General features: G+C 30.4%; 1 protein-coding gene and 1 long non-coding RNA gene across 11 annotated transcripts in view; both read right to left on the bottom strand.

The window, feature by feature from the left end:
• On the bottom strand, positions 1-9,634 carry LOC129797804 (uncharacterized). The gene is made up of 2 exons (XR_008751351.1): positions 9,243-9,634; positions 1-8,371 (listed from the first exon to the last, which is right to left on the bottom strand). It is a non-coding gene; the product is annotated as an uncharacterized LOC129797804 (long non-coding RNA).
• A 586-nt stretch (positions 9,635-10,220) lies between these two features.
• The window catches only part of LOC129797524 (ecdysone receptor), a 91,652-nt gene continuing 78,215 nt past the window's right edge, over positions 10,221-23,657 (bottom strand). For 6 of the 10 annotated variants that reach the window (XM_055840195.1, XM_055840201.1, XM_055840200.1 and 3 more), the window contains 5 exons: positions 20,293-20,469; positions 19,883-20,196; positions 19,639-19,824; positions 19,401-19,553; positions 10,221-18,757 (listed from right to left, as the gene is read on the bottom strand). In XM_055840195.1, the coding sequence (XP_055696170.1) occupies positions 18,203-18,757; positions 19,401-19,553; positions 19,639-19,824; positions 19,883-20,196; positions 20,293-20,469 (1,385 nt within the window). In that variant the 3' untranslated portion in view covers positions 10,221-18,202. The remainder of the gene's footprint in view (positions 18,758-19,400; positions 19,554-19,638; positions 19,825-19,882; positions 20,197-20,292; positions 20,470-23,657) is intronic. The other 4 variants (XM_055840205.1, XM_055840204.1, XM_055840202.1 and 1 more) reach the window with 2 other exon arrangements.

The raw sequence follows: 23,657 nt of genomic DNA, 5'->3' as shown, positions 1-23,657 counted from the left end.
TTTTCCTGTGCTCCTTTATCAACGTTTCTCTATTAATTTCATTTTATACACAAGTTTGCATTTTTTCGTGGACATTTAAAAATAGAAAATAAATACAATATCTTCAATACGTGTAGATTTTTGAATTTCTCTTCTTTTAAGCTTCTTCACTAAAATTATTATATTTGTCGTTGGGGAGAGATAGAAATACCTAATGCTTCTTCAAAACGTTACTCATTCTTTCTTTTAAACACGACACAAGTGTGGAAAGAAATGTTTTTTTTTTCTTCAATTCACCGAACTCTCTTTCAGCAACATTTTACGTAATTGTATTAATAAATTTTTGAATTTATTTTGATGGCTATTTATTTTTAAAGTGAATTTCATCGTTTCTCATTTAACTCCCATCCTCCACTTTTCTTTACACATTTTTTTTTATACTTTACCTATACATATTTCCATTGGAACACCTCGTACACATATATTTTTGTACATCAGTTGATTTTTTCTCTATGTACCAAAATATTTGATTTCATTTGTGTGTATGGTTTATTAAAAAGGAGGGAAAAGTAAATTATCGATTAACTGTCGAATTTGTTTAAATAATTATTACACACACGAAGAATTTATAATGCTTGGGAAACTGCTAAATTTGCATAATTACACAATTTCTATTCGATGAGACAGTGGTGATGAGGGGTGAGGAAAAATATGATCTTCCCGCATGTTTTTTTTTGGATGCGAGAAAAAAGTTTCAACGAAGACGACGGAACATGTGTGTAATCAAGATGATTTTTTTTTCAAAATTAATTAAGAGAGATTCGCGTATAGAATGCGAGACAAATAGTGAAAATTTATGGAAAAATCTGCATAAAATTGAAAGTTTATCACAATTATGTATTATTGTTGCGCGTCTTCTTCTGCAACATTGTAGACCACGTGCTTAAGTTCGGTTAGAGCTTACACATATTATCGCCTCATGGAAGCAGAAGAGAAAAAAATCACCATTTTAATGATATCTAATTAATGTGGTTGCTTTTTTATTACTCTTTTGTGCTGATTTTAACTTTTGTGGTATCTCCTTTGCTCCCTCGTTCTTAATTGATGTGTCTTTCTTTGTCTATTTGGCCATATGCGTGATCATACTCTGTGAAAAGGTCGTCTTCATTTCAAACACTTATACCGCACTCATGATCCCCTATCATAGTTTATGAATTCGTCAACCAAGGGGAAGTGGAAGCACTAATAGATTTCAATTAGCACATTAGGTAAATATTTTATCCTGTAGATTTTATATTCCCTTGCGAAGGTTTCTCCTTCTATTTGCAAATACACTTGTGATCACCTTTATGATGTAGGCAGTGTTGATACTTAGGGCCCGGACGACATCTTTACCTGACAGTATTAGAAATCACGTAAATTCATAATCTAATGCTGCCCGGTAAGATGTGAACAGATACCCTATTGCATTGAATGCTGAGGCATGTGGCGAACGGTCTCGTGAAGAGGGATCAAAGCAGAGAGCATAAAACACAGACACGGGGATATGCTCTGATGAGCTTCCTTATGGCTTTTCGAAAATTACTATGGGAGCGCCGTATGAGTAGCACATACAACATTTACTCAATTGAATAACTTCTGCCTATATACCTATTTATTATTCTCTATAGAGACCATATAAAAACCATTGCGAGAGAATTTCTCATTTAACTCCAAGAAAATGTAAGGATGGGGGAAGAAAAAAACTTTGAGGCATATTCTACTAAAATACACCAAAGTATTATATTCTTGCCGTATTTGTAACTACCATTTGTATTATTTTAGACACCATTCCTAAAGAATATTTTACACACTCTTTAATACACACGCTCGATGATGAAACGAAAATGATTTTTTTTTTAAATAATTTAATGCGCGATTGTTTATGGGATATCTGGGGGTTGTTTGATATTCTTTGTAGAGAATAAATTAATAAGACCGAGTGCTGCAACTATAATTCACCAGAAATATATTATAAAGGAAAACTAATAAGTAAAACTTAGGCAGCTGTATATATCACAAAAAAGTCACTGGGTGGTGTTTTATAGTCGACGACTTCACAAGGTAAATGCATTTTTGTACTGAGCGATTTCGTGTTGGTTGTTCCATGTCCAAGAGTCGACTGACTGGTGAACCGATCAGACGTATTCGGATGAGGCCCCAAGTGACGGGTCTGCTGACTCCGTGTTGTGTGGTAAAAGATTCGGAAGCTCGCTCATAAGCACACACACTCCCAACTTGGGACGGGAGTTGATCCAGAAAGGCAAAGCTGATATGCCGATCAGGAAAAAAAGGTTACCAAGTGCGAGTTTGAATGATTATGAGAGAGTGCGGGGAGAATGCTGGGAACGAGACACCATGAAATGAACTGGTTGTCAGAGTGATTTTCAGTTGACTATTTGAAACGACAATCACCACGTTTTACTTTTTTACCACTCCCTTCTCCCTGCATGAACCTAACAACTCATTACCAGTGACTCTATCACTCCACTCTCACACTCCCAATCCCAAATGGGATAATCTGCCTTTGGGGGCTTCGAACGACGAGAAATGCGCGTACTTCACTGGGTGGAATGTTTTGTGAGACGAAATCACTCGAAAAAGCACACAAAAATCATTAAGGAACGATGTGGAATCTTGAGCACTCATCCTCCACTCCGTTGGCGAGGTCCAACGGAACGCCGGATCCAACGCCAACGAAGACGACGTGGAAGTCTCTTCACACGCGCGACAAAACTTCAGAACAAGAGGAGAGTATAATAAAGTGGCGCAAGCTATTTATAAACTGTCACACCCTGTAATTTTGTCATTTTGGTGACGAATACGACGTTGCTTTCTTTTGCCATGTATTTCATCGTACTCGCAAATGAGATTCCCAGCAGAAGAAAACTAAAAGTACTTTTCCCCCTAGAGATGCCAGACATACATATACGTTTACGGGAGCGAATATTGGCCTCAAGAAGAGCCAAAAAAAAACACAACCAATGCAAGCCAGGAATCCCTGCAATCTGTTCCACCCAATCTATTGCAATTTAGACATGATGCAGTCAGCAACGTGCAAAAGGACCATTTCTCCCATCATCATTATGCATTTTCGTCACAGAACTTTTCAAGTTTATGGTCATTTCACTTGACCCGGTGATTTTCACACATTTCAACGGATTTTTAATCTCTCTTGGCATATATATGTACACTTTTATAAGTGTATGATACATGCATTTTATGCGTAAAGCTATAAGTTATGATTGATCTGGATTTTATCATTTCGTATGTAGATTATATAATGATTTTAATTCCAGGTTTTTCTTATGAACAATGTTTTTTTGACAATAATAAGCGACAAATAAAAATATATTTATATCTTTAAAGGACCTGATGTAAAAAGTACAATAGCAGTTTTATGAATTTTAAGACAAGTTCTTATTGTACAAGAAGTGTAAAGTATCCCAATAGGTCGAGCCAAGGTAAATGGAGCGAAGCAACATTTTATACTCATCATTATTATCTAATTTATAACAGCAGCATTTTCCAGCTTAAGAATATTTTATCAAAAACGTGTTCGTGCGGCTCCGAAATATGGTAAAATTCTTTTTTGTATTTCAACTTATCGCTCAGAGATATTTCATGGAATAGTGGAAAAGTTGTTGAAAATATTTATTATTTGTACATTTGAGATATGCTATGCATTGTTCACAAATAGTTGTAATAATATGATAATTGGCTGTGTGACACAATTATTTGTCTTTTATTTCAGACACAAAGAAAGAAAAGATACTTCTCTTCCCTACTCAAACGAGGTGAACAAAGGACGATCCTATAGTGATGAATAAGAAAGTTTTTGTACATACTTTGACAAAAGAAAGATTACAATATGAATCAGAGATTTTTAAATTGTATATTCTTAAGTAAATTTCCTTCTTTTTTTTATATACACTATTTTTAACAGTGTGGGCTTTTTATAATATTCGAATATACTCTGAAAGAAGCCTCTGATAAGAAATTTATGTATATCGTGCTGATATTTAATGATCCTTTGCAAGGTTTTGTTATGTGTGGTGTGGATTATTGTATGAAATTTTATTGCAATGGCAAAAGAGAAGAGAGATCGTGAAATATTATTTTCTTGCGATATGTAAAACAGCATCTAATCTATCACGACGAAAGAATAATGACCAACATAATATTTTTTTAAAACTTCAAGCACTAATGATTCTTTTAGCCCTAATCCTCCTTATCCTTTTGTTTTCTGATGAAATCGGCATAAAAATGTCACATTATGGACAATATAAGTTTACCCAAAGACTCGATTTTGAAAATATTTCATTTTGTATCGTTATATTTTATGAATATTGAATAGGGGAGACCGGGGCTAAAAAAGTCACTTAAGGGTTTGCAAAAAGCTTAAAATATCATATTTCCTAGCTAGATAGAAAAAAATGATCTGAGAAAGAGTTGTAGGGCAGTAAATTTCCTAAAGAAATGAGCTATACATTTCGCTTTATCTGTTTGGGAAATATGATATTTTGAGCTTTTTCTAAACCCTTAAGTGACTTTTTTAACCCCGGTCTCCCCTACAAATTAATACAAGAGTCTTTACAATCCCTGACCACAAAAGGACATCCTCAAGGATTCACAGGATAAGGAAGGACGAAAAACCGAAAATTTTTGAGTTGGGATTTTTTGCTAAAAATGTCTTATTTGAGCCAAAAGGAATCCATACAAATTATATTTTTAGTTCAGCCATCTCGCTAGATTGATCGCGGATCTAAAAGGGTTAAGCTTGTTATGTTTGTTTAATTTTTGCGCCTTTCTGTCAGTAATAACGAATGACACTAAATAATCATGTTTCGTAACACTTTCTATTAATATTAAAAGAGAGACAGAGATGTTGTAAAACAACAAGTGAAAAGAAGACGAAGTGTGAAGAAGAAAAAAAACGCGCATAGCGATTAAATCATCGCCCACTCTTGAACCATTTAAACGAAGATGAGGACTCCCTCTTCTAATGAAGATCGAATCACATTGTACAGTAGATGAACAGTGTTCTAGCAGCATTTCTACTATAGATATCTTATAGTGTTTATTTTCTTTATTAGTGTGTATCATGAGGGGTGATAAATTAATTTACATTATTTTGTAATTGATTTGTATAAGTGTGCTGCACTATAAGAATTCATCGACATTGCGGTTTATAGCGCGTCATTCAATTTGAAGTATTAAACCACCTGTAACTATAGCCCAATGCCATTGATTGGCGATGTCAGAGACCTATCAGAATAACAAGTATTTGTACATAATTGAATTTTTATATAGTAGGTACATACCTATTCTATATCTACAACCAATTTATTAAATTTCACATTAAAAGAAGATGTTATGCGTCTCTTTGTTTTTCTCTACACTTCATATTCTTTTATAGTGTTTCTCACCCCTTACATTTTTCTTTAACCGTGCACAACATACATACATATCGAAGATATCCTCACAGAAAAAAAAATGTTTTAATTCTTTTCAACACTTTCAGCAAGTACGTTCAATCCATCATTAACATTCCTTCTTACATATGTGATAAAGGGAACAACCATTGTATTGAACGTTTCGGTTAATGAAAATGAACTTATTATTAAATGGAATTATTTTGAACAGATAGCTGGCGTGTTTGATTAAAAATTCCTCTGTTTTCTTTCTTTTATAGTAGCAATGCAAATTTTAACACCTATTTAATTAATGTAGCAGTCCAATAGGCTTTGTATAAATTGCCGAGCAAATTCTATATCTTGAATGTTGAGAAAAGAAATTTCAATCGCACGCACCTTTCATTCCTTTTTTAGGAAATTAACATATTTTATTAACATCTACATACATATATGTATGTATATATAAGCACCAACCGTCTTTTTTCGTCTTCTCGTTCTTCTGGAAGTAATATTGTAGAAAGATCTCCGATGAAGGAGAGAAAGATATTACGAAAAAAAAACGTGTGGTGTGGAGACTTTTATATAAATTGTAAATTAAGTGTAAAACTCGTTCCACAAGTTTTGTCGTTTTGTGCATAAGTAATTTAGTAATCAAATATCTTTTTCCTTGATTCACCATCCACACAGTCGATATCGCTTAAAAATTCAATATTTTTACCTTCCCCCTGTGTGGTGCGCTTTGAATAAAATTAGTAAATTCCTCTGATTTTTTTTATCTCCCTTGAGATTTTAGTGAATTTTTATTATACAACTATGCAGATTAGCAGATTTTTCAAACACAATCAGAAAGTGTAATTATAATACGTAGGTACGTTATTATTTTGAACAGGTGTAAAAATAGCAACTATGTTTAAGTTTCATACATAAAACAAGAACGACTTTATTAATTCTTTTTTTTAATTAAATAATAAAGAATCAATATTTATTTTATGCAACTTTAACTCATTTTTATATATTTTGAAAAATCTACTGGACTGATTTTGATAAAATTTGTCTAAATCATCTTTGAAGAAAAGTAAAAAATAGGAATTTATAGTTTGTTTAAAACGAATTAATTTTATTTGAGTTGAGAAGCAATCTCAAAAAACCTAACTTCAATATATCTCAGAAATTAAATGTTAGGTATAAAAATTCCTGATTAACACACATTTTTTATGTCATGAATTATCGATTCCTTAATGATTCAATGCAATCTGTTAGAAATTTCATATTTAAAACGGCTATTAAATCGGCTAAGAACAATTTAGTAACGTTTTCAGCAAAATTCAATCAATTTACAATATTTTATTTTGTTTCAAATAAAAAAAAATTCATTCTTTATTAGGGGAGACCGGGGTAAAAATAGTCATTTTGGAATTTTCAAATGCCAATTTCTCCCAAAATATAAATCGGAAAAATCGGAAAAAATTAGGGTGCAAAGCCCTACCAACCTATAATTTTTGACAGTAATTTGGAGGTTATCCGATCAGTACTTTAGGAGTTAAAAATGAAAATAGATTTTTGGCCCATTTCCCAAACTTTTGCGTATTTAGAAAAACGCGTTTTCCGAACATTTCCTTCAGCAGTTTTCCCATCTGATAATTTTTCTCACTAGCTGGATTAGTACAGAAAATGTTGCCAAGGTGTATTCTTCAATAACTTTTAATGATTTTTCTCTACAATTTTTTGAATCAAAACATACCCCTTGGGGTAGATCTAGTCATCCCATGTAAATCATATGGGAGATCGAAATTTTTGGCATATTTTCTATTCATTTGTTGCAAAATGGCGTGTTTGAGAAAATCGCAAAATTCTCTGTTTTAGTGCGTATAAAAGTGAAATTCCTTGTCGCGGATCAAAAGGTGAGAAGTTTAGCTATCAACTACTACCAATCTCTCAGGTGGAAAATCATTGGAAATGCCGGAAAATTCGACCGACTTTATTTAGCCAACTGGTGACTATATTTACCCGCCGCGTTTAAAAAAAGTCAGAAGCGGAAGGGTTTAGGAAAAGCTCGAAAACTCATATTTCCCGTGGAGATAGAGAAAAGTGGTCTGAGACAAAGTTGTAGGCCAGGAAATTTCCTATAAGAATAACCTATCGAGGAAATTTTCTTGACCTTGGGGAATCCTGCAGATAAGGATTTACGCAAATTGACTATTTTTACCCCGGTCTCCCCTACTTTCATTTGCCTTTATGTGTCCATAACTAAAAGGAAATAATAACGCTTTTAGTATACATCTGTATGACAGTTTAGTATGGTATTTTGCAACCTATGCGTTTTGATTTTAGTTTTAACAGTAAAATTTAGTGTTTTTTCTTATGTTAAAAGATTCGCAGCTTTTAACGCTTTTTTTTCTATATTTTGTTGTATACGTATGAGTTTTCGAAAGTTTTTTTTTAACTAATTCGATCACGAACTTTCAAGTTCAACCTTGGCTTTAAATTTCAATCTCCTTATTATATCAAATGAATATCAATTTTTTAGTGTTTATGGTTGAGAAGGGCAGAAATTTCTTTACACATACACATATGTACATAATACAGATATGTAGAGCGGAAGTGGTCAGAAAATAGGAATTTGAAATATTAAAAACAGATTGTTTCAAAATACACTCCCACATTGCATCTTGGATAAAGGGAAGGGAGTTTATAAAAAAAACACACACATAACATTGTTAAACTTCAGGAAGTGTTTACGATAATCGTTAAACCACTAAATGAAAGTATTCAGTTCAGACAGCCCCAGTCTTTATCTTGTCTTTATATTTATCTTAGGGTGACCAAATCAGAAAATGTATTTCATACTTACTCATTTGAACCCGATTTGAGCGTGTCAAACTTTTCGTTGATTACAGTAGTAATAGGTACTTCACGCTATCTATGTTAGAAACTCTCTATAAGGAATTAAAAAATATATATCAGGAAATTAAACAAAAACTTAGAATTTAAGAAAACATGTAATAATTTTTCTTTCACAATTGATAGAATGAACTAAAATCACACCATATTGCAATGATTTTTCACTGTACTGAAAATGAGTGGTATTATAATTCAGGTAAGCTAATCAATAATCGTAAAAGAGTTCCTTATCAGTTGGTGGAATTTGTGTACAATGTTGGATGTAGAGGGGGGTTTTGTATACAAGTTTCTTGTGGTTTTGAATGAGCGCCCCATTTACACGAAACGTGCCAAGTTATAAGAAAAACCCTATCGAGTGCTATGCAATCGTGCGGCCACTTCTTTTTCTTGGCGATAAGGAAGAAAACATATATATATAGAAAGATAAATCCCACCTAATTAATCACAATGCTCCCTAATTGTGAACCCACTAAAAGTCATTCGATTACATATGTGAAATATTTTTGGGCTACCGCAATTCGTGACAAATTTCACATGCTGTCTTGACGCAATGGAGTTGAGGGACCTTTGGGGGGGGGGGCAGGTTTCAGTTAATACGCCACAATTGTGTAGTCAGGAAAAAAATCTCTGATGGTATCTAATTTAAATGGGATGGCGAGAGGAAAGCACATAACGTATAAGAAAGTCAATCTGAAGACATTATTTAATTGACGCGAATGATTTCATCCATCCCGCTTTTGTAAATGTTTGCTCTCTCCTCCATATGCCGCCTATGAGACCCAAGCAACAGATCATCAACACTCTATTCCAGTAAGCAAAGCACCCCAATTCAGGGCATATATACACCAAAGTGTGGTGTAATGTATTGAATAATTAAATGGATTCAAATAGGGAATGCCAACTTACCAAGGCGACGTATGCGGCAATGTCGAAAGGATGATGGTGTGTTGTTATACTGTAATGAGCCTTCCACAGTTAAATGGAAACTCAACTCTTTAATTCTAAGTCACTACTTGCTGGCAAATATACAGCTCTCTTTTTGGGCGACACAATCAAATATACAATTGCAAATCACTCCAAATGTCTACACATTGATAATGTTCTCTGGTGGAAAAATGCCGCGGTAGCGTGATTCCGTGCTTCGGAGTGGCTCATTACTGCGGTTGCTCGACGACTGTATTCGTTGTGGCGCACGTCGGACCGAGAGAGACATTTTGGTGGGGCGGAGTCTTCACAGAAAGCTTCTGCGAAAGCTCTAGAAAGGGAGAGTATTCGCTGAGACAAACATAATTTTCATTTGAAACACATATATAATGTCCCAAATCAACTCCCATTGATATGAATGGAGAACTTTCTTAATACTTCTTTGGGAATTTTTGGAGCAACTCAATGTCTATATTTCTTTAAGGTCATAAAAAAGTAATTTATCTTTCACTTTTCGGAAAAAAGAACTCTGAAAACAAACTAAAATAATTATTATTATAGTTATGTATGTATAATAATTATTTATTTTCCTATAAAAAATTATGGTAAAATAAAATTTATAAATCTTTGCAATAAGTCATTGCTAGTTATAACTTTGTATACAGCGAATTATTATACCTAATAGATCTAATTAATAGAAACTTTTGTCAAAGTCTCTAAAAGGTTTCAAAATCCTCAAATTGAAATTTTGAGTTAAAAATAATTTAAAGCATTTTTCTTTTAATACCTACTTCAATAAATTGTAAAACAGGATTAACTAAGGGACAGCGTGATGCAAATTGTAATTAATGTTTCAAGATATTTTTAGAATTTCTGATTTTTTTCTCGTCAAACCGAAAAGAAGTCAAAGTCGCTTTTTGTAGGGAGTTCAAATTGAGAATGATAAAAAAACACAGTGTGTTAAGATTTAATTTTTTCTTATATATTTCATCATCATCTCCTTATCATCATCAGTAATAATAATTGATAATATATTTTTCATGTCTATTATACAATATTTATAAAAAAGTAAAATTTGTACATATTGCACACTCCAATATATAATTTTTATTTTAATTCATCTGTTAATTACATTTTCATCTCATATTTTCTCTTTTTTTTTAAATTTATATACTTCTCTTCATTAATATTTTTTATATCTGCATTACAATATTCACTTACTTTTTTATTTTTTGTTGTATTAACGTACATTATCAGCTATTTTTCATCTATTTTTTTCTTTAAATTTAGATTATTAGTATTTTCTATATTTCTCTTTTTTCTTAATCTTCAACTCTCATCTCAGCAACTGCCATAGTACAACATTTTCAAAACTGATTTTTTTATTTCATTTTATTTTGTTACTTAAGGTTGCATATATTTTAATTTATTATTTTCAGTGTTTTTCTCATTGTAATCTTTGTTTGAATTTTTAAATGGATCAGTTTGCAAATGTCTTTTTATATTATCTTTGCACTCCGTTGAGAAATTAACTCAAGATTAAAACAAAAAATTTTTTTGATCATCTTGTGTGCTGCTCTTTTTAACAGCACTAGAATAATAGTTTAAAAATTGGGATATTTTAAAAGCGAATAAAAAAATAGCTAAAGTCAATTAATTCTTTACAAGGACTCTTTTTTCCACCTAATATTAAGAGGTTTTAGTGGCTACTGACAAATTATCATGTAAACTAGAATCAATAGAAAATTATTTATCAATTATACTGCAACTTATCGAGGTTTGTTTTTAATAGCTTCAATTATAGAAAAAAAAACTTATATATAGATTACAGATGTTGCAAATATTCTTTAAAATTATTATCATTTTGCTTTTCGCATTAAAAAAAATTATATTTATACTCTCAGAATGAAGTATTAAATTCTTAAAATAATTTTTACTTCCTCCGTGTTGTATTTTCTATAAGAAATAACGAAGAAAAAGATCATTTTCATTATAAAACCAATCTTCTACTGCGGATACTTTTACATAGCTTTCCTTTCTATATGTATGTACCTACTGTTTAATAGGATTTATTCTCCAAATAAGTGTACTCTTATTTTCTTGTAAAATTCATATAATTGTGTTTATCTCATACTAAGAAGAGCAAAAATTATCCCTTTTAACGGCATTAGTTTTCATTTAAATAATATTGTTGATTTTCTTTTTTTTTAATTCATTTGATATAATTGTAAAAAATGAATAAATCGTTTTTCACACATGGCTTCTTAAGCCAAAAAGTCTCCAATCGTTATTTCTAGAGACATTTATGATCTTTCAATTGTTGTGGCTAAAGATTTTGTTTAACATACCATACTAATATAGAAAATATTGTTTAAATTCACATTTACTATGCTCTTCTAATGCATTGAAATTTTGCAATATATAAACTTTTGGTTTTTTTTATGAAATTGAAAATTGTTCTGTTCACGTTCCTAGAAACTGATTAATTAGGTTGATTTATATCACCTACATTTTGAGAATATTACAAAAAAGACATTTCGTTTATTTATTCCTTATATAATAATATTCTTAATAATTATAAAAATGTACTATAAGGGTAAAAGTTGATTTTTTAAATAAAAAAAAAATAAGAAAAGTAAAACACAAATGAGCTCGTTCGTACTTTACAGATCATTTTCAATTCCACATATAAACCTTGATTGTTTAAATATGCCAAAAATTACTTTGGAAAAAGTAATATTTCTTGCTAATTTTTTTATTAAATTTTTTTTTCTGAAAAATGCAATTTTCTTATAATTTTGTTTTATTCCAAAAAATATCCTGCACAAAAATGTATTGGCAGTTCGATCAGACACGATCCAATGTTTTCAAATGAAAACATTAAATAAATTGGCAGTTTTTTTTGAAGATCATTAATATTTCACGTTAATAATTCTGCAATATATGTATATATTTTTTTTAATTCTTCAATTACAAATGACTTTACAACATCTATTGTGGCAGTTTAAAATTTTACATCTACCAATCGCTTAAAAATTGATTCATTTTTTTTTTTTTGAGAAAATTGCAGATTTCAGTTAAATTTATTTCACATTATGCTCCAATAGATGATTGGAATATTTAAACAAATGCTGACTTCAACCATCTAATTTAGCCATTATAGTCAAATAATGCTCCAAAATTTTGAATACACATATTTTTACTTCTGGAAATGTGATAATTTTTTAACTCGTTTTTTTTTCTTTTTATATATTTTTTTGTCAATCCATGACGTGAAAAAAGAGCACCGTTTTCAGTCGTTAACGTCATTTATAATAATTTTTTATTAATAATTTCTCGCCGTTTTTTTGATAAGAAAAGAAAACTTTACATCTTTACGAATTTATTTATTTTTTTTTTTTTAGTTTTTGACCGAGAAAGAAAAGCCAATTTGGACCCGATTGGGCTAAGTCTTTTAATTTTTTTCATCGTCTAATTTTATTTTAAATTTTCGATTTTCCGCATTTGTTCGCATTTTCATGTAAAAATTTTTTTGCTTAATAAAAAATAATATCGGTGATAGTGTGATAAATAAAATCACTGTCCCCTTTTTGACAAAAAAATTTTTCGACGGTGCTCATGAAAAAAATCACCTTATTATAGGTCTCAAATATTTGAGACTTTTTTTTCATTTTTCTGCCATGAAATCTAATATTATGGCAATATTTTCACTCATTTCCTTCTCTAGTGACTTGTTACGTGTTTCTCATTTTTTTTCTTAATATTGTATATATCCAATTTTTAAAAATGGTATGTCAACACATATTTACTATAATTTTTCAAGTTTCTCAAATTCATCTTTTCCAAAAGTCGTATCAGTTTTTCTATCTCATTCTCAGTAATTTTGTCCATGTTTTCTTCCCATATATCAGTATTTCTATTTATTATGAAAGCTAAAATGTGGCAGTAATATACTTTAAGACGCCTAAAATATTATTCCACGATGTTCATTTTTTTATATCTAGAGTTTGAAAAAATGCATGCATTTCAATTTCGATTTTTTTGTAGTATGCAATTACAACAATAAAAGTCTCTATAGCAATATTTTAAGTAATATAATGCTTTTCTAGTATGAAAATGTCTACCATTCATGCGGTGCAACTTGAAGAAAGACTTCGTTAATGTTAGTAATACCATGGCAGTGTTATCTTATTATTTCATTTTCTTTCAGAAAATAAATGAACTTGTTCATTTTAAAGTCTATGCTTATGTGTTAAAAAAAAAGTTTACAGCTTTCTGTTGAATTTTCATCAACTTTTTTCTTTCTATGTATTGACGAATTTGTGCGATTTCGTTTAGAGAGATTTCCTTTTATTGATTTTTATTATTCTTCTCTTTTTTTATAATAATATTTCCTAATTTTTATTTTTAAATATATTTTGCACATGAAAGCAATAAGCATAGTATATTGGCTAAAATGATCTTTAAGTTGTATATAATATTTTTTTTCATTTCGTTCCTTTTCTCTAATATGCATGTGCTTGGGAATAAGAGGGAGATTTACTTGATATTATAGATGTTCTTTTTTTAGAAATATTTAAAAAACTGACACGACATTTAATGTTTTTTTTTGTGTATTTCTTAATGTAGCATGTATATGAAATTTTTCTTATTTCCAAAATGCCTGCATGAGACACATTTTTAATGCATCATAATCATGATCCTTTTAATAGATTTTTTTTGCATTTTCATTGTATGTACTTTACAGAAAAAGTTTTCACATCTACATAATCTTGAATTTTTCATGACTTTTTTTTTATCAAATGCTTACCATTCTTTCATAAATTTATTAGATTTTGTTCTTTTTGCATCTTAGCGAATGGTGGCGCATTTATTTTAAAAGAGATTAATAAGATGGCAGTGTAGTGAAATGTTTCACTAACAACATTTTTTTTTTCATTTCATGGGAACTGAAGAAAACAATAATTAAGAGAAAAATATTTAACAAGACTTGTTAGGGTAAAATGAACATTGTTAATTTGTCTTATTTGTATGAATATTTTTTGTTGTGAAAAGAAAATCAAATCTTCTATAGAACGGAAATGTATATTCTGCGCAGAAAAGCTAAATCTCAGAAATTATTTTTAAGATATTCTAAAGGAAACTTTTGTCGGAAATTTTATTGATATTGTTACCTACACTTATTGTAAACATTTTTTTTTGCAGACCTCAAAAAAATTTTAAATTCATTGTGAAATCAATATCATTTCAGATTCTGTGATGAAACATTTTTCCATAAAAATCTTATTACATAAAAAAGCATCTAGTTTGTAGTCAGTTTGGACTTAGGATGTTTAACCTGATCGAAAGTAGTTAAATGATATTAAAATATTCGTATAAAATAAATAAGTTTAAGAAAAATATAGACTTTTCAATTGCAGTCCAAAACATCTCTTGCTCTAAAGAAAATCATTTCTTTCCACAATCATTGCAAAGTGTGGCTTTTTATGTAGTATAATGATTGTTCTGATTTTTTATTTCCAAATTTGCTTATTTTTTTTTACTGTGCTTTGTGTCAAGAAAGTGAGGTACTGGTTTATTTAATTATGTTGATTCTAACATGAGCATATTTCTGCTATTTTGTGTCTTCAACAATAATTTATCTTCACACACAGGTACCCCATAAGGCATGGCGGTGTTTCGACTATTTCTTTTTCATATTAGATTAACTTTTAACATTTTTAGAATCTACCTTTTGTGTTTTGAATAATTTGCTATAAGAAAACGACGACCCTGTAAAAAAATAACCATCAAAATTTAACTGAAAAAAAACTCAAAGATTTTTTTGGAGGAATTTGAAATTTTGCAAGCAGTAGGGTTTACACATTTAGAAGTTTCTGTAAATTTCTTTGTGGAGCATATCTCTTCTAAAGTCTTTCCAACATACTACTTATCAAAATGGTATGTTTTATTACAAAATTGTGACTTACTGATTTGAATTTGCTTGTTTATTATGAATGATTATAAATTTTCTCTTGTTTGTGTGAAACTTTTAAATTAGGTATATGTTAATTACATATTTCCTAGGATTATACATAATTTTTCATATATTTCTGTAATATACTTCTTTACTTGAAATTTAAAGTTATATTTATGCAATGATTTTTGCCTCATTTGAATTTCATTAGTAAATTATGTACATATTTTTAGCCGTTTTTATTTGTTCAATCTTGTCTTTGTCTCCCTCGTCTTGCTATTTTTATACTATCTCTTTTCTTCAGTTTTATCCCTATTGTATCTCCCAATGATTATTTTGGAATATCCCACAGTGTGAATAAAGTTTGCAAACTCTTATGATATTTTTTTGTGTTCCACTAGAAATCTTACTTTTCTTTACACTACAATATACTTTGAGAATTTGCATAACTTCAACAATGAATATTTGATTTTCATAGATTTTTTCCTTTGCCATAATTTTAAATATTAAATGTATGAATATATTTGTGTCTCTATTTTTTCTGATTTTTTAAACACTCTTTTTCTTCTAATGTTGATTATACATTTTTTTACGTATGTCACTATTGATTTTTTTCTAGTATACAACATGAGTGTCCTGGACAAAATTTTGAAGGTGGTTAAACGATTGCGTTTAAAACTTCTACTCATAATTTTCAATGAAACAATTAAAAAATAAAGTTTAGTATTCCAAAAATTTTGTTTGAATCTCTGATCTGAATAAAATTGGTTTTAATGAAAAATATTTGAAATTGTTAGTGGTTTCAAACGTAAAAAAAAATCTTAATGTTTTTATTAAAAGCCGTGACTTTATGAATAGTTTTGTTATGACTGAATTTTTATTAAGAGGAGAAAACCATTTTCAAGATTTTACTTCTCAGTTTCCTGAAAAACAGGGACATTTGATGTTCAAAAAAATTCACACGAAATAAATTGAACATATCCTGAACTTTTAATTTGTTGAAAAGTTGAGAAATAGGTAATATTTCTTAATTTTTTGAAATAAGTGCATCAAAGAAACTATTAAAGCAGTTTTTTTTAATATACTTTTGTCCCACCTTTCTAAAATAACCAACAAGATTGCCACAAAAATAAAAGTTAAAAATTAAATTATTAAAAAAATAAAATATATAAAATAATATGAAAATTTCTCCTAAAACGGACGGTTATCTCTTTTTTCAGTTCCAAAAGTTTTTAAACTTTTCTTGTATTCCTCATGACGAAATTTCTCTTTACTTTATGAAATTAAAAGAATCTGTGTAAGTGTTTTTTTTTTAAATTTTATTCACTTATATAGTCAGAAATAGGATTAAAAAATATGGAATCTCTTTGATGAAGAAATTATAAATGTATAAAATAATCTGCAAACAATTATTACTAATTTGCTGATTTTCCACTTATGTCTTCTTTATTTCGTCTCTAAAATTTATATTTCCATTTCTTTGTCGAATATATCAATTTTTATTATTTTTTTAAAATATTTTTTGTCTATAAAATATCAAACAATCAGCCTTTTTTCACTTTCTCTACTCTACTACTTTTCATTATATATTTTCATAGAGACATTTTTAGTATTTTTCCACGATGGGTATATTTATAAGCTTAAATAGTGTCTGAAATAATTTATTGAATTTATATTTTTTTTTCTTGCACCAATCCCTTCAGTCGTTAGAATTTTTTCTGCAGTATAGAATATCTTTTAAATTTTCTTTTCTTAAAAAGATAGGTCTCATCCGGCGAATTTTCCTTCCATTTATCCATTCTTTTCACATCATTTTCTTTGTTTTAATATATTCGTCAAAAGGCACCTCGTTCCAAATTCTTCGTACTCATTTTATTTATTTGTATCCTTTGTAGATTTTTTTTGTATTTGCTGGCTTTATGACATGAATCGGTATACTCATTCTGTCTCAATAATCATTTTTTCTATTTTTATTCTGTGATCTCTGTAATTTATAATCCTTTTTTTTTTTGATCAGCTGCAGCTCACTTCAGACAGTTGGGCGCGCAAAGGAATAATGTTGATAAAAATTGATGCAATTTTTCTTCAATACAATATTCTTATTTATTCGCTCAAAATGTGCTTGTGGTTTGCCTCTAACTCTTCAGTTTCACTCAATCTTTTTTCACTCTTTAATAATATAAAAAATAACCGAAAGAAAGACGTATACAAAAATTATAGTGACGAAAAATTTAAATGATTATTCTAAACACAAACTCTTTATCATTTTAGTATAGATCAAATCTGCTTTGATTTACCTAAAGTTACTAAAATTTTAATTTTTTAAAATGTTTTAATTTTATATGTAAATATAGCTAGAATCCTAATAGGTTTTATCTGGTCATTCACTAAAATTACTTTCTTTTATATCCTTTTAAGAATCAATATAGCTTTTTTTTTATATAACAAGTCACAGCCAAACGATAAGGAGCCTTCTTTTCAATCATCTTTTTCTCATTCTAATTTCTTTTTCATTACTTTTTTATCTCTCTAAAATGCTCTTTGTGCCCCTCCTTTGGAGTGGCAGGTATTGTGCCACATGCTTTTCCAAAATAGTGACATCATATCAATACTTTAAGGATTGAGTTCAATTGAGAAATTAAGAGAAAATAAACAAGACTGTTAATGGGCTCCACTCAACATGATAATAACTTTTCTGTACAACATGTTTTATAATTCTTCTTCATATACCACACTACAACATTTTGCAAAAAAAAACCTCCCTGGTACGCTCCCATACAACCATTTTCATAGCGGATTCATTAGAATTAAAAATATTACAAGATCAGAATTAAGAATGTTTTTTGTACAATAAAAAAAATGTTACGTCACATGTGTTAAAAAGTCGTGGAATTGAAAAGGTGTGTTCACCAGGGAAGTATTATTCACAAGGAGCGAAAAGGTTTTTCTGATTTGCGATATTTTATGAGAGAGTGGAGCCCAATTACTATGCCGGCTCAATTGTTCCACCACTTGTTTGTCCATTCGCATGTACTGCAGGTGGTATGTTAGATTGCAAACCCGGCGGAACATCTTGCACATCCCAAATTTCTTCAAGGAAGCGTGGCAATTTTCTATTTTTCAGCTTCAATGAGAAGCACATTTCCGAATTCTGATTGCCCAGTGTTCGCAATTCTGTGAGAATTGACAGGAGTTTGGCAAAGAGAATGGAGCACTTGGCATCACCACCGTGCCTGTTCATAATGTAAATCCTCAGTGTATCGATGTAGTAACTTTGGATGGCCTCCACAAGTTCCGCCTGTTCCAGCCCCGGTCGATCCGAGAAAATCACAATTGCCGTAAGGAGGGCATACTCCACATTGTCCACCGTCATGGAATACATTTGCCTGCAGAAATGCAGCAGATCCTCAATCGTGTCCGCCATCCCGGCCATTCTGTATGAATCACGCGTGTACGAGCGGTTGTTGGCAAAAAGAATTGAGTCTGATGCTGCATCGTACCTCCGGGCCATTCGCAACATCATCACTTCACTCGAGCACGCCTGTAAAGAAATGCAAATGAATCTTCAGTATTTAAGGTTTCTCCTCTTCAATATCTGTGGATGATATGAGCTTATGTTTTTTTTTTATATAAAACCTTTGTATTCCTCTACTAATGAAAAATTCTTGAAAAATTTACGTTCTATTCACTCACTTGTATCTACTCTCTATGTTCACATTAAAGTCATTAAAACTGAATTAAATGTCAGACCAAATAATGTATCTCTATTATTCTTAATTTTTTCTCTCTACAAAGAAAAAAACGGGATTTTTAATTTTATTGCCCAGAAATTATTTTTTATTTAAAAATATCGCAGTTTTCAAGAGTTAAAATAACATTCAACGATTATTTTACGATTTTTTCTAGACGTATTATAAAACATTTTTGAAAAAGAAAAATGGAAATAAAATTCTACAATTTTGATTTTAGAACTTTTAAAAAAATGAAAGCATTATTTCTACTTACATAAAATATAATAGTAAAGAGTTACTGCTCTATTTTATTACAGTCAAGCTATATGTATCATAATGTAAGAATAGATCCTTTTGATTTCAAATTCAAATATTTTTACGGACATGGTTTTGGAACTTGTAAATAAAAAACCTCAAAATTACATAATTTTTTTTTAATTTTAATTTACATACTTTGAGTAGCGTTATTTGGTCCTCCTGGGGGATTTTTGTAAAGGCGGGCAGTCCTTTGGCAAACTCCACAATCAATTGTACTGTGAGAATTGTAATTTCTGTAATGTGTCGAAAATGAACGTCATGTTGATCTTCATCATCATTAGGTGAACTCTGTAAAATATACAAAAAAAATATATACATTTAATTATATTTTATTAAAAAAAAAACACAAATTAATTTTCTTTCGACAACTCACATGCATTATCCTTTTGAGATCTTCTTCGGATGGTTGTTCATAGCCGTCCTGATACCAAATCAATTTGTAAATAACTGACATTTGATTTGTCGTTAATGATGGAATGCCTCGTGCCCGATTCTCAGCCAGGAGTTTCTCGGGTAAAAGAGCCTGTGAGGAGATTGGCTGAGTGATTAGAAAAACATTCTAAAATTGAAATTTCTTGACCACGTGAAGGTAAAACAGGCTAATTGTTAAAACTTACCCTTACGGCAGATGTCGCATGGGGAGGTGGATCACATTTCATGAGTTGTGGCAGAATTTCCGTTTTGTACGTGTCTGTCGTACTCACGGGCTGCGGAACCTGCTGCTTATCCTTTTCCTTTTGAGCCTTCTTTTCCTTTCTCTTTATCGCACATTGCGTTTCTGGTACAACACATTCAGGCCTCATTCCAACCGCTAGACATTTCTTTAGCCTACACTCCTGGCATTTTCGCCTCATGTACATATCCATTTCGCACTCGTGTCCAAATTTGCAGCAGTACACTGCATTTTTGGTCACACTTCGTCGAAAGAAACCTGTAAAAAATATAAAAATATATATATTAAAAAAATTAAAAGAATAAAAGATTTGTTTTAATAGAGTCTGATTTTTTAAATCTCAATTATATATACCTTTACATCCTTCGCAGGTGAGGGCATTATAATGGTAGCCGGAAGCTCGATCACCGCATACAAGACACAATTCCTCCTGCTGCCTCGTGGCGGGACCTTTCTTAATCTTCGGCTTACTTTCGCTGCCATCAGCGCTGTATCCATTGAGACTGCTCGACGGTGATAAATCCTCACGACCTTAATTGAAAGGAAAGTAAAAAAATATATTTTTAGCTCAATTACTACATCTCATAATTTTGAACAATTAATAAAATTTACATGAGTGAGTATCAAAAATTTTTATTTTGTATTTGTATTTTTTTTACCTACACTTATTTCTCACATGTCAATCTCGTTTTTATTGACTATATGGCTATATGGATTAAAATCGAGAAGAATCTCGTTTTCGTTCTGAATTATTATTGCTCTTAAAATTTCGTGCAACATTTCATTATTTTACTCCTGTTTTATTCTTTAGAGAACATTTTATACGGTATAGTATTTGAGATTGGGGTTTTCCTTTATTTGTCGACATTCAGATATTCAAAAGAATTTTCTTTTTGAGCCAGCATACTTGTAAGGGATCATGGTCAAAAACGTACTTTACAACAAACTTTGAACGACATTTCATTTTTTTTACGATATACCAAAAAGATCATTTCTCCATTTTTCATTCTTTTAATACATCATTCATTTTTTTTTTCATCTCGATTACTACATTTACTATTTTTTTCATTAGAGAAATTTTTTTTATACTATCACGAATAGTGTAAGCTGTCTATGAATGTATTTTATATTATACCAATGGACTGGTATTAACTTGACCTCAATCATTTCACTCTTGTTAACCCACAAAACATTGCGAGCGTGTATCATGGATATACAATCATTATGTACCTATGAATATACATATGTCTATAGGGTCTAATGTGGAATTGCATTTAGAATATCACTGAAAATACAGTCAAAGAGAAAATTACTTTAAAATGATGTTCAATTCAACAATATGCTAATAAAAAGAGTGTTATTTATTGTTTGTAGCTTCACACATGAGAGTTTGTGAAATAAACAAACTGAACAATCTATTGCATGATGCACAAAAGAAATAATAGAATTTGATTCATTGAAGTAGAACGAAAAGTTCACTTTCATTATGGACGCCATTTATCTTCAATAGCATGTTTTATATTGCTATAGATTTTCAATTCCTAAACTCACCTAAGGTGTTTTTATATGTATATGTACCACTAGTGCCATTTCTCCATTAAACTTGCCATGTCTTTAAGGCGTCTTTTTTTGTCATAAAGAAAATATAAACTTGAATCCTAATACAAACTAACAGAAGCATCATTATCATTTCTCCTTTACTCTTGCGATCTCTCCTCTCATTCATTTTCTTTTTTTTTAATCTTTCACATCCAAATGCAATACGACAGTGAGATTGCAAAAATGATAAAAATCAAATTACATTGCTGTGAAATTTGTAACACACAATCTTAGAGAAAACATAAATTATCATCATGTACACTTGCACCTTGCATACATGTGAATTGTAAAAAAAAACAGAGTGCGTATGCAACTAATGAGATTAATTAGATTTCATTAAATCAAGAAATATCAGAGGTATATGTATATAATTTTGTAGGTAAATGAAATTTTTTTCCTTTCTCTTTTCTACCATGATATGGTCTCTAACCCCGTCGCAAAAACTGCGAAAAAACAACTTCAGTAGTAGACAGACAGTCAATTCATTTATGGCAGAAGCCAGTATAGCATGAAAAACTTGAAAATCTTTTCTACAGAAAGTGCGTCATAATGACAATGACAGTGACACATTATGATCTCCCTCCAGCATATAGTTTCATGTGGAGATCAGCCCATGGTGTTCCGCACTCTCCTTACTGCACACACTGTTCTGATCACACAAGAAGCCACATTCCATTGCGCCGGTTCTGATTCTTGTTCTGCCACAAACAACTTTCAAATCCACACACAGACAAGAAAAAATTTAATGAGTATTAAGTTTTTTCCAGTCTTCTTTCAATTTTCTTTACTTCCAGTTTTTTTTTAAAGAATCATCTGGTTCTTATTCTTATACATACATACATACATATGTATAAATGTAGGAAAAGGCCACCTAGGGTTAACTTCTCAAAAATCACAAGTCTTTTGAGTGTGAGAAAGTTTCTTTCTACCATCATTTTTTTTAGATTTCATGGAAATATTGGGCAAAAGAATCCTTTTAAAGAAAAACTTCATGTAATTGCTGAAATATCGATGAAAATTATATGAAACTGAAATAAATTGTTAACAATGTGAATACTATTATTATTCTATTTACGCAGAATTTTAACCTCAAAAATCCATATGAAAAAAACTTAACCCTCTGTATACTACTGTATATGAGGGGTAGGTGACCGACTCCAGAGCTATATTTCGATTAATTGCGCTTTTGTTCTTAGAGGTATAAAACCAAGCTTCTGGAAATAAGTTCCTTGGTTATCTGAGAAGATCGTGTAAAAATTTCAGGTCAATCCGACCACCAGAAAACAAGTTATTAACAAAAATGTTAAATGTATGAAAAAGCAGTCTCCGTAAATATAAGATGACCCAATACTAAACTTTTTTGTTACAGAGAGATTAAAAATTGCATGAAGTTCAATCCATATGAAATAAAAATATGCCAATATCTCACTGTCTTCATAAAATTTGCCCCGATAAACTCGTTTGCAGTGGCGTTAATAAAGATTATTATTATTATTCATAAGATTTTTTTTGTACTCGTAAGAAAAAATATAAAGCAACATGAGAAAATTAACAACTATAAAATTATTCAAATATTCTATAATGTCAAAAAAATTATGATAATTATTGTCTTTCATTCAATAAATAAATAAACATTTTAGTATTTGGCAAGTGAAGTTCTGATTTATGCAAAGCTCTAAAGGAATTTTCATGAACAACTTGACCTTGTGTACAAGAAGCGTTCGAGGAGCATTGCAATATTTTCCACAAAATTTGCAGGAATTCCGGGGTTGACGATTGAGTGAGAAAAACTTTTCTGTCGGGAAAAGATCTGTCAAGGCTTGAAGTCTTGCTAACTATTATTTGTATATATACATACCTACATACGTATATATACATACATTCATCTATACATACTTAAATATACGGTACATATTCTCTATTGTACATTTTTTTTCTCTCATCCCAGAATGGTGTTCAGAACTCTTGCTTTTGAATTGTTCTTCTTTGCTTCTTGTTCGTATTTCTCGGTCATTTCTACGCAGACATTATTCTTCACTATTCTGCTCTACCTTTTAATACCAAAAGATAATGATAATAATGGTAGAGCATAACGACAATTTATTTTCTGTTTTTTTTTT

Source organism: Lutzomyia longipalpis, chromosome 1, assembly GCF_024334085.1.
Source record: "Lutzomyia longipalpis isolate SR_M1_2022 chromosome 1, ASM2433408v1".
Classification (NCBI taxonomy): Eukaryota; Metazoa; Arthropoda; class Insecta; order Diptera; family Psychodidae; genus Lutzomyia; species Lutzomyia longipalpis.
This window is presented reverse-complemented; position numbering and strand designations above follow the sequence as displayed.